Here is a 13,133-nt window from a genome sequence, read left to right on the forward strand (position 1 = left end):
AATTTATGCAAATTAATTACTGTTATTTGGTGGATCCACAAAGCCGATTTATGCAAATTAATTACTGTTATTTGGTAGATCCACAGAGCCGATTTATGCAAATTAATTACTGTTATTTGGTGGATCCACAGAGCCAATTTATGCAAATTAATTACTGTTATTTGGTAGATCCACAGAGCCGATTTATGCAAATTAATTACTGTTATTTGGTGGATCCACAGAGCCAATTTATGCAAATTAATTATTGTTATTTGGTCAGTGGATCCACAGAGCCGATTTATGCAAATTAATTACTGTTATTTGGTGGATCCACAGAGCCAATGTATGCAAATTAATTACTGTTATTTGGTGGATTCACAGAGCCAATTTATGCAAATTAATTACTGTTATTTGGTGGATCCACAAAGCCAATTTATGCAAATTAATTACTGTTATTTGGTGGATCCACAGAGCCAATTTATGCAAATTAATTACTGTTATTTGGTGGATCCACAGAGCCGATTTATGCAAATTAATTACTGTTATTTGGTGGATCCACAGAACCAATTTATGCAAATTAATTACTGTTATTTGGTGGATCCACAGAACCAATTTATGCAAATTAATGATTATTTACTGTGGATCCACAGAACCAATTTATGCAAATTAATTACTGTTTATTTGGTTGATCCACAGAGCCAATTTATCGGTTTATATTAATATTTTCCCTGTCATGTTTGGGATACCCTCTGGTCGCAATCGTGTCATAGTTTCTTAGGTTTTGAGATTGCTATTCGATCTGTATTTTTATATTGGACGTATGAATTGTGTTTTCGGTTGCTCTGGGATTTCTAAATTGGAAACAAAAACTATCCGAATGAGTATTATTGGTAGGTTCCATTAATTAATCGAAAGTGACGCGAGGGCAACTCACACAACAAGCACAGTATGCTGTGCGAGAAAATCGAAAATATATTTTGTATACTGAAACATTAGTCTTCATGTAGATGTTTTAATTTCTTCTTGATCAAAGTGTTCTGCTTAGCAACTATTTTTATATAGTGTAACTGTTGCTATAGTGTTACCTGGTTCTACGCATGCACACTAAGGTACCACTCATACGCCCTTATTTACAATGACGTCATAATATACAGACATAAAATGTATTGGATTCATGTAGTCCACCAAGTGTCTGGTACGCTTGACGAATGAGTCATCGTGGCATAATAACGAGGGTTTAAAAACCGAAAGAAAAAGTCAAATTGAACAGTTGAAATCAGAAATACAGCCTGCCATGTATCGAAATAAAGTCCCACAGAGACAGTCACAAAGCTCGTTTGGGGTGTTGTCGAAAAATGCAAATTCTTACCAATTGAATTGTGACAGTAACTTCAACGTGTCATTGTATCTGAAATCCACTGACAGCACAGGGTATACACCGTTCCCTGGTCGGCTACAAAGTAACGTTACTCTGCCGCCAACCAAAATGATTACAGAAGTTAAGGTGATCGATATCGAGAAGCGAAGACAACCAAACAAATACTATGTGAGTATTAGAGAATGTTTTATTATCCTGATTCGGTGTGTGCAATACTGAACTACTGTGTGGCACTAATTATACCGTGGTTAAGTTATATAGTAATAGGCTCCGAGGGGCTTCGTGTCGTTGGTTAACATCGCCGATAATAGATTACGTAAGTTGCGATTCGATTTGGGTCAAACCTACCATGGCCTGTACCGGTGATTCGATGAATGGCTTGACTATTCCACAGTCTCTCTATAGGGGCTGTGACTATTCGTAGTTGTCGTTGTATAGTAGTAACCTGACGCTTTCTTTGCTCTATGCATTCCATACTCGACCATTGTGTAATGTCAGCTGTCCTTTTCGTAAACTTTCTGTGACTGTCATGAGTTGGTACTAATGGTAAAATCTCGGTGTCTCAACTATGATATCGTAATGGTCAAACATTTGTGATTGTCCTTGTATGTTCCCGGTGTGTGACACGGAAGTGGTCAGACAATCAGCCACAGTCTGTTATGCTCACGGAGAAAAGCGGCGTTTTTTAATATACAGCCCAGAATATGGGTTTGTTGTGCCGAGAATATATACTCGTAAATCCTAGTATATATGTCGTCATTTGAACCAAGTTTGTAAATTTCTATTTTCATCTTAGTAGTTTGTCCCATAATAGATCTAGTTCACCTTCATTTTTACCTAAATCCTAGTATGTTGTAATTTGAATCAAGTTTGTAAATTGTGGTCTACTTCAAAGCGTAATTATCAGCTCTGGTCTTGATAGCTTTACTTTAATGATAGTATGCTATGCATACTTTGTGTTGGTAAGAAATGAACACGAACGACCTACATTGATTGTGATCTACTTCAATAATGTCGATTCCAATGACACTGCACAATGCAGACAATACACTTGTTAACTTCTTCCATTAATGCCTGTTTGACGGAATTGTAACAATCCAACATATATTTTGGCGTTTATGTCGCTGGATATTTAAATGCAATGTATACATTCTGATTACCCGGAAAATTCATTACTTGAACTAAACAAAATACACAGAATCGGAAGATCAGTTTATTTAGTTTTACATTTTTTTTTACAAACATGTCATTTACACGATGGCACTTGCCATGTTGTCAAGCGGTACAAAATAGTGCAACAACTTTAGAGCTCATTTGAATAATTATTTCCAAATGAATGGGATCGTTGTACTCTACTTTAACCAAACCCGTCATCGGTCACACATACACATATAAAATAAATTCCGGTTTTTATTGAGTTAGTACGGGGATGGGTATTCATTGCTGTCGTTTGTATAGGTAAATAAGAGAGGCCTTTCTTCACGTTTCTTTAGCTTCATTGTTACTTTCACCACGAAGGTATAATACATATATACTCAGTGGTCTGAGATCTATACATACCGTATTACGTAATGAAATCGTGAGTCACTAAAGAGTTGTACTCGTTGTGAACTCTAGTTGAATGTCGTGAGCAGATATGCTAGTTAAAAGTGCAAATCATCGTGACACGTTTCTTTTTTTTACCCTTTCGAACTAACTTTCTATCGTACACATTTATGGAAATATTCTTTATCACTCGGTGCCTTGACTTACAGTTTGCTACTTTAATAATATACATATGTTTAGTAGTTTACCATTTTATAAGATGTTTGTTTTAAACTCTCAGTCTTAACACTCGTTTTATGGTATTTTATTTATTTCATATCTTATTGTTTTTGTTTTTTACATATTGCATTGTTTTGTGTGTGTTTTGTTGTTGTTGTTTTTTCGAGTGCCGTAATTTGTGGAAACCTGTGGGCGTCTTTTGATTGAATGAATGAATGAATAAAAAAACAATAGTAAATAAATAAATAAATAAATAAATAAATAAATAAATAAATAAATAAATAAATAAATAAATAAATAAATAAATAAATAAATAAATAAATAAATAAATGTTTTTCTGATTCATTTATAATTTGCAGCAATATTTACTTGGTTAGTTTGCGTGTTTACTTACTTGTTTATTTGTTTATTTGTGTACAATTAATAGCCGTAACATGTTTATTTGTCTTCCTATCAGGTTTATATCATTCGTGTCGTATGGTCTGATCATACAACACAGATAGTATATAGACGATATACTGACTTCTTTGATTTTCACGTAAGTGATTGTAAATTGTATAACAATCTATTACTACCACTATCTATCCCTTCTATTACAATTCATGTCGTAATACGATCGTTCCTCTTATATGTCGGAAATTGTATTTATTTGCGGAACCCGAGAGTCAGATTCATTTCTTTCGGTTAAATCAACCAAAACAGCAAATAGAATAGCAGCTTGACTTTAATGCATAGCTACCAAATTTCAGAGGACATTGGGAAAAAACATTTGACTTTTCGAATGTCCTTGACTGAATGTTATAAAAGACAAATTTTTCACTTTCTAACAATTATACTAATTGGTGTTAGGACATATGTCAGGAAATATGTATATTTATAATTCGTGAGGTGGTCTGTCGTAATCTGGTCTTGAATAACGGATTGAGCCTTATGTAAATATGAAAATCGTCGTTAATTGACGTTCTTAATGACGTTGTACGTGATTGATCGAAATGATACGACAAATATTCACAGAATATTTTGCTGTTAATTGTTCTTTTTCTGGTTGCCCTGGATATTAAATATTCTGTTTGTACTACAGTACGCTCTCATATTCAACGCATTTCTTCCTTGCCTTCCTCAGATTAAAATACACGAACTATTTCCAGAGGAAGCCGGAACAAATAACCCTTCTCATCGAATTATTCCCTTCTTCCCAGGTAAGACACCGAAGTATAAAGATGCTAAACATCTGAATTAAGTAAAGAAACTATTCGTTGACTGGGTTTACCGTAAATCATTTAGAAATAGAGTAATCCTGGCTATTCGTTGACCAATTTGTATTGCATTTTCAATGTTCTGTGTGATCATGACTTCGCTGAATTAAGCTACAACGGTGCGTTAGTTTAAAATTTCAAAGGAACTTATTCTGTTTTGATAAATATTTAGTGATTCCATTCACAATTATATGAACGCGTGTACTGGTACCGAGTGTTATTTATTTTTACTTGAAACCAATCAAACCAAACATGTAAATAACCATTGCATTCCGCGCACGGAAAGAGAGCTTAATACAAAGAGCCTAGTCTGGTTTTAAGGTTATCTTGTCCATGTCCATCTCTTTTATTACATTATCCATGTTCATTTCAGGCAAGAATTTATTTCAAAGAATCAACACTCGCAGATTTGTTTCAGACAGACTAGAAAAGATTGACCAATTTTGCCAAGTACGTATGATGTTTTTTGATGATAACAAGCTTTTGGATATCGAGGTGTGTTAATGACAAAATTAAAATTAAAATTGCCTTATTCTTTATCATGGCCAAGTGTTCAGTGACGGGCTGCAATGACCGATGGAAAGTATGATGCGCCATTTAAATTATTTCCCAATGACACGCCGCCTCACCCCACAAAATGCGTTATGAGAAAATTGTTTTTCATGTTCTAGGAACTAATACATCTTCCAGCGAAATTATCTGAATGTCGGGAAGTTTTAAACTTCTTTGAGGCACGTCCCGAAGATCTCAATCCACCAACTAAACTGTGAGTCTATTTCTTCAGCTAAGCGATTTTTTCGGGTGGCATGGTCGCCAGTTCGAATCACACCCGTACGCTGTACCTGTTAATAAAGTATTGACTTCCTATGTATCATTAATACTTGTAATGTGATTATTAATGATGTAAGTTTCCTGTGCCCAGTATAAATTACTCTTTCTTTGTAGTTCAAGTTTCACCTTGTCTTGTAATGAAACTTCTTGTTTAAAAAATTTAAATTTGTTCTTTTTATCATTTTAGGGATTCAGAGAAAAGAAGGCGGGGTAAGCACTTATTTATACCACATTATTATAGTGCTAATTTCACTGCCGTACAGCATACACTCAATATATCTAGTAAAACAACAATGGATTTACACACGTTGTATATGTCACATGGGACCCATATCAAATATGACGCGATGGAACGACTGAGGGGCTTTCAATATTTCTGTTCAATTTCGCATAGACGGCCATTATCGTGATCTGAAAACTTTGTTTCGACCAATATATGATTTTTTTATATTGAGAAATATCTTGTTCACTTAAAATAATAGTATACGATTTGTTTGATAGAAGACACACACTATACAATAACATCATTACACCATGCACGGGTCTCTGACTGCGGCAGAATACGCACTAACATCAAATAGTTGCTTCCCGGTCTTTGGCAAGAGGAAGAATTACTGATACGTACTGTTAATTCAAATCATATCTTATTCAATTCATCGAACGATTACATTTGTGTGCCGCAAAAAATAATGTAAATAATAATTCAGTGTTTATAAACACCACGCACAGGTTACTCAATTGGTATTAACCACAGTCCCTCCATCACGATATAGGAACTGTGTTTTAATGTATGTTTAACCACAGTCCCTCTGTTGATGTTATATCGGGTTAAAACATTGTTGAAAAATTTAGAAACAATTTTGAATCCGTCAAAAAATAACATATTATAATGTCCCAATCCCGGAATTTGAGAAGGTGTTCCATTTTTTATTCATTAGAGTATTATTAATGATGAAAGCTTATTATGAAAATTGAAAACTCATAACTCAATTTGTCAATGATTTGCATGTAAATATCGTAAATGTAAAGAAATTATTTGTTTGCATATCCAGGAGTGATATCACAACCAATACAGCTTGAAACTTACATGGCTATTGATGATTTTAACAAACAACAAAGAAATGAACTCAGTTTACATGCTGGAGATAATGTAGAAGTGATTGAAAAAAACGACTCAGGTATGTAAATTGTAATGTCCCAGTTGTGTATGTACATACTGTGTTCCTGTGTCATTCTGTGCTATTCCTGGCTAAGTAAAAGTTATTCGAAGTAACATTTCTCCATTCTCATGTCAATAAAATGACAGAAATTTCTGTATAATGTTAATAGTTTATTATCCATTCAAATTACATAATGTTTGCATACTCGTGAATTAATGTCGAATTGTGACATACATTTGCATAATCACACGTGACTTTTCTATCCCACAGGCTGGTGGTTCGTAGTTGTGGAGGGAGAGCAAGGCTGGGTACCGGCGGCGTATTTAGAGAAACCTGGCGAGGAAAATCAAATAAACGAGGATTTCCAAACGATTGAAGTGGGCAATGGACAAGAGAGTGAGTTATAACAACAAAATAATGGTTTACCTACACATGGTGACGACGCAACCATCAAACCAACCAATGATATCGATCATCGACAATAATTGACGTGTATATATATGCTTAATTTGGGCAATCAATATGGTTAATTAGCGTCATTATATCTGATCAGTGAAATATGTTTTGAATTAATTGAAGTTATAGAACAAAATAAGAACCCTGTGTTCCATGAAACTGTGGTTATAATAGCATCGTGAAATCGACAAATGTATTTCTCATCGTTAGGGACAAAATCAAATCAAAGATGACTGACGATATGTGAAACTGCCTTTCACATGTTCAGTGATGCATATTAGTTTTCTTTCATCATTTAAAAAATAAACAAGCACTGGGATAATTTTTTTTATTTTTGTTTCTACAGGTTACGTAACCATTCAGAAATATAAAGCTGAAAATGACGATGAGATATCGTTGGATAATGGAGTTGTTGTACTTGTGTTGAAAAAGAACTTGGATGGATGGTGGTTTGTCAGGTATACATACCAATTAATGTGAAGCTCTCCAGTTGACGAATTGTTGCAATCGACAAAATGTTGCCTACATTGCGAGACCTAATCATCGATTTTTCATATTAGACTTTTACTATTCCTGTTTTAAGGCATGAAGGCAGAGAAGGATGGGCACCAGCTACATACCTCAAAAAGACATATGATAATACCCAAACAGAACATAAGTCAGCTGATACCCTCACTCTAAACTCTACTCGTAGCGGTGAGTACTGGTCGAGTCGGGGTCGACAAATTATTTCAACTCCAGCATTATTATGTGACAGCTACACTGAACCACTGTCACGGTGACTCTTAAGTTTGTAATATACAAAGTATACAAGTTTAGGATTTAATTCAAATTATCTGAACACTATATTTCTGATAATAATAATATTTCCGCATTTCTTACAGTATTGCGTTCACCAATGATTAGACACAAACCCCCTCCGAGACAAGGAACCATCAAGGTGAGATTTCAAAACTTTAGTACGCCCACTATGTCAAAATTGTCATAATGGTTTCTCTAACAATAATGCACTACGATGTAACACTTCTTTTCACAGAAATCCTTAACAAGAAGCAAACGAGAGAAATGTGAATATTTTACTATTGGCAGATTTCAAGCTTCGTTGAAGGAAGGAATCAGTTTTGAAAAAGGTCAACAAGTTCAAGTGAGTTCAAGATGACCTCTGAATCATATTGTCGACACAACAAACCCATTCCCCCAAATTTTAACAATATGTATCAATTTCAATGGTAGTTGAATCAAACCAGTCAATCAACGAGTGCAGTGCGCAATGACGTCATTTGAAATGTACAATAGGTCAATGGAAACCTATCATTTCATTCTGAATTGTGAACTTTTATAAACACCTATAAAAATCAAGAGAATGGGTTTGTTGTGCCGACAGTATAGAGTGATATTTTATACTATGGGCATGATTTTTGCCAAAATGGAATGTCAAAACTGCAGTTTGATGCACTTTTAGACCTTGTTCAACTGTCACATAAAACAAATATTTTGTAGATATAAGATTCCGGCAAAGCGCTCAAATTGCGAGACAAAAGTGACGTTAAATGACACGTACATATATACCCTATAATAAATATGATGCGTTGTTAATTGCTTAGGTAATGGATAAGTCTACGGATGGGTGGTGGTTTGTGAAGATTGAGGAGAGGGAGGGATGGGCCCCATCCAGTTATATCGAGGAGAAGAGACGTAACCAGTGGACGATTGACGATACTCAAGTGATTAAACCCGGTGTGTCCGATATCACGGAAGTGACGTCACATCACCAGAGTGGGATTACTCCCGCAAAACAACTGGAGCAAGCAAGAGCCAGACTTAAGAACGTCAGTATTTCTGTCAAAACGACACAAATCACAGATATTGATAGAAATGACAACAATATTACGAAATTGTCTCATTCTTCAACCAACTCAGGTTCTTCAAAACAAACTAAACAGGATTCCATGGAAACTGTAAACGATTTTCCATATATTGCCACAGCAAATTTCTCATCAAAAGAGAATTTTATGTTGAACATTGAAGAAGGAATGGAGGTGGAAGTGATGAAGAAAGAATGTTGGCTTGTCAAGTCAAGGGATGCCAGAATCGGCTGGGTACCAAGCTGCTGTCTTACGAAACGAAACTAAATCTTTGAAGTATTTTAATGTTACTGTTATTTCTTCTACGCACATGGGTCACGCCATATGAGAGAGAACGCACAAACGCATTATTATCAAACGCCAGGGATAATATAATAAAATTGTATCAATTATTCACTAATATGTCTAGTGATATTTATTTGCCTGTATAATGTTGTTTTTTTTCAGATGGTGTCATATGTATGTACATTTATTTGATTACCCAATTCAAGATGATTTGATGGTGGCAATTTATAGCATCTGTCTTTAGTTTTATTGCCTGACAGTATATTCGTATATTCAGGTATCATTTCCCCTACATTTTAGCCCGAAAGTGTACATGTTCAAGTTTTATTAGAGAGCATACTGTTATTTAGTTTATAAGGAGTATACTAAATCATGACTACATCGAAAGTCCGGTGAATCTCCCACAAATACCCCTGCTCTTACCCCGAGAATTATACCTAAGGTGACTAATTATACTATGTTTATATACAATTTTATAATTTCATTACAAGTTTATTTTAATAAATAATATCAACCCTGAACTCGACAACACATAACGTCAGACGTCACAATTTAGATGTATGAGTTCTCATGCGCGAATTATATATTCTCCTACATGATAAGATAAAAAACGAAAGAACACAATCTTATTCCCAAGAGGGCTCAGTATAGAATTTTAATATTGGATTATAACGATATCCTTAATATTAAATGTTTCAAGGCAACGTTATCTCACCTTTGAGACTTGGCGTTCCAAGGTTCACAGATGATAAAAATAAACAACATTTACATTTCCACAAGTCTTGAGTTCATGTATTGAGTTCGAAGTTATGCTGCAGAAATAGCTGCATACGACGATGGAAATGAATGTTGATCAACGGGAAAATGGGGAAAGCGCCCTCTGGACACATCTCTGTATGAGTGAGACATTATGAAATTTCAATTCGGTAACGGCATTTTGATACGAATATTACTAGGCAGAATGTACGAAGGCTAGTTCAAAATATTTCTTTCCATGATTTTATTTGTTGACATACAAATAGTGGGAAATGCTGACAAATAAAATACTAGGATATCGTTTTCATTTTATTTTATTTCAAATGCCGACATTCTCTCTTTCTTCCTTCGGAGCCAAATGGCAACCCTTACTACCGATACCCATTTGCCGTATACCTAGAGTGTATATTGCACGTATTCAGAAGAAGTTCCATAGGCACTAATGGAACAACAATGAGGTATCATAGGTTTCCCCACTCGGGCAGGTTCTTGGTATTTCTACACTTTGTTCACGCAATTGCATTAATTGCAATGTAATACAAGTCATGTTGGTAGTCATCTTTGTATTATTTGAGGTAGCATAAAAGAAGCTGCATGTATCAGGCGCAGTCACTACAAATTAGCAGTAACGTCAACAAGTATGGAGCAATTTAACAACTCCCAATATTGAAACATACATGACTTGTCAGTTGAATTTACCAGTTTGAAATCCAGGGGAAAATTACAGGTGTTATTATTCGCATAGTTACGGGGGGGGGCACAACTCAATACAAGTAGACAATACCGTAAATACAAAATATGTTCAAAGATAAGACTTAGTTCAAATAAATAAAAAAATGATACATAAACCCTGGAGTATATAACCGAGAAGTGATATCAGGTACCTCATCGTCCGCATTTTCCCTAGGCCCATGAGATCTCGGAAGCTTCCCTCCCATATCCCTCTTTCCCCTGTGGTTTTCTGATATGTTTGTATGAATTATTACCATCTGTGGGAATATAGACCACACTTATTGCGAAATTGTATTTTTTACCGATATTATAATCGATATAAGAGAGCTTGGTATTCTATGCCGGTATTCTGCCTACTATGCCGGCAAACAAATTATTACCCAACTTCGACAACATTCTCCAAAGCCTTCCCCCACTGAAAACAACCCAACATTTTTGATAATAATTAAAAAAAGTGAGCTTGTCCTCAGAACATCGCACATGCAAACACCCCCTTCTCGTAAAATACTGCTCCGGGCATCTCAAAACATGTCAGACATGCACCGATGGTCTCTCTGTTATATGCTTATCGCAAATTACACGGCGCGAATGTGCACCTATTAGGATATTTTGTGTTACGACTAATTTGAGTAGTTTGGTTGTTTTCCCAAAGTTGTGTACGCAGTATAAAACATGTCTATAGAATAAAACCTATCAGAACGCCCAGGGGAAGGTCAACAAGGCGGACACGCGCATGCAGTACAGACAACCTGTCCAGACCCGTGCCTGATGAGTTATTATCACATTTCAAAAAAATATGATGAATATATATTTCACTACAACTTGTAATCTACTTAGATTTATTTAAATATTAATTCCAATTTTAGACGAATGCACACTACAAAACATGGCAACGAGGTAACTTGGCCAGCGAGATAGACTCCCTATCTCAATGTTTCATCGATATTAGCTAACTAGCTTTACTGCCCTTAGGGGGTCTAGTCATTTGTGAAATGAGTCATTTGGAAGCGGGTGAGTGTGAAGTTGCCGATGAGTTTCAAGAAATCTTCAACAACAAATCCACAAATGATAGTCAGAAAGACTTTCTGTGACACACCTCGGAAATGATCGGATAATTTGAGGAGCGCCAGTTTGCTTTACACACCCAAGTTGGTAGTGAGATCGTCGTTGATTTAAGAGTTGTCGACCTTCTGTTCGTTGTCGTCTGCTTTAAAAAACTGCCGATTTGACAGGTATCTCGCGTCTTCTGTGACAAGCAGGTGAAAGTTCCGAAGTCTGTTGATATCGTGAATATTTCTATCCCACAAGTTAAGGGCTGTTTTCGTAAAAATCCTGGGCTATAGTTTGGAAGTCTACAGACGTGTTGTTGACGGAAACATTTCAATGAATCAGATCGTCACGTGCCTTATTATATAAGAACAACTTTTACTGCAATATGGAGACCAGAACTTTATTAATACTGGTTGTAACGTTAGCTGTCTGTGTCTGTTATACTTCGGCTGTAAACAGGATAACAACAGACGGAGTTATAATATTCGACGATCTTCCAGATGGAGCCGGATATGAAACAGAAACAACTGTCCAAGAAGATGGTCTACAAATATTCATTGAGATTGCGAGAAGTTTTATCAGTGCTGTACAACGCAGACCGGTTCCTTACAGTGAGTATTTTCTTTTCACAATACGTCGCGGAAATCATCGATCCTAATGTTAGTCATAAAATCCTGAAAATAATTTCCGTTATTCCTGCATCGATCATAGCGGTAAATCAACATAAATAGTTATATGCGTTTTATCGGCCAACGACTAATCAGCTAATTTCCTGTATGGCGTATTCTAAAGCTGGCTGACTCGTCAATGTCAAATTTATATTCGCAGTGTTGACATAGCATAGAAAGTTCAGAAAACAAACATCGTACCATATAATTTTGAAGTTTGTTGACTTTGGTAATTAAACAATCCCAATTGTTTATATAAAATGTTTGCCTTAAAAAATCAAAATTCAAGTTTTTTTTCAATAAAAGCGCTAATTTAATGTATGCGATCTTATAGCCGATCATGAGGATATTGAAGAACATTTAAAAAAAAAAATCCTTATTCTTTGTTTTTCTAGACATTATTTGCTCAAATTGTTCTATAAGGTCCTTGAAATCATTTGCCCTTTCAAATCTCTTGAACATTTGAACAAATCAGTTCACACAGGTCATTGCCAATCTGCTTGTTAAAAATGTATTTATGCAATCATTTCATGACCTATTGATTATATTTTGACCAGCATATAATGATATTAGTTACATAACATGTCATAGCATGTGTTAAAATAATTGTGTATACTTGTATGTAATGATGCTGATGTTGCACTCGTCCCTGATTGCCAGTACTAGTCTGTCATCCATTCATCTTACTAACCATTGGTTGCACTAATGATGTCTTAACAATATTGGCACCATCACTGAATTTCCTCTATTAGACGTATATGTACATGTACTTACACTCACCTTCTTTAGCTTTGCTTTAATTCCACAGCCAATTATAGTAAACCTCAAATAGTGTAGGAAAACACATTTTTTTCCTTTTTTATCTGTAATCATGTTTTAATAATAATATTTATGTAACTACAAAATTAATTTGTGTGCATTAAAAACATGTCAAGTATCATTATCTGCTGGAG

The 13,133-nt window shown here is 35.2% G+C and overlaps 2 protein-coding genes across 2 annotated transcripts in view; both read left to right on the forward strand.

Moving 5' to 3' along the window:
• Positions 1–1,180: 1,180 nt before the first annotated feature.
• Positions 1,181–9,089, forward strand: LOC100368807 (SH3 and PX domain-containing protein 2B-like). The gene is made up of 13 exons (XM_085504702.1): positions 1,181–1,525; positions 3,579–3,659; positions 4,245–4,320; positions 4,751–4,827; positions 5,049–5,143; positions 5,396–5,418; positions 6,261–6,386; positions 6,639–6,764; positions 7,171–7,282; positions 7,408–7,520; positions 7,709–7,764; positions 7,861–7,968; positions 8,429–9,089. Exons 1-13 carry the CDS (start codon positions 1,274–1,276, stop codon positions 8,954–8,956), a joined length of 1,773 nt encoding a protein of 590 aa, XP_085360828.1. The 5' UTR covers positions 1,181–1,273; the 3' UTR covers positions 8,957–9,089.
• Positions 9,090–11,897: 2,808 nt separating this feature from the next.
• The window catches only part of LOC102805403 (prominin-1-A-like), an 84,236-nt gene continuing 83,000 nt past the window's right edge, over positions 11,898–13,133 (forward strand). Inside the window, exon 1 of the mRNA XM_085504832.1 lies at positions 11,898–12,123. Within this exon, the coding sequence (XP_085360958.1) occupies positions 11,898–12,123 (226 nt within the window). The remainder of the gene's footprint in view (positions 12,124–13,133) is intronic.

This window comes from Saccoglossus kowalevskii, chromosome 10, assembly GCF_978046115.1.
Source record: "Saccoglossus kowalevskii chromosome 10, keSacKowa6.1, whole genome shotgun sequence".
NCBI classification, from domain to species: Eukaryota; Metazoa; Hemichordata; class Enteropneusta; family Harrimaniidae; genus Saccoglossus; species Saccoglossus kowalevskii.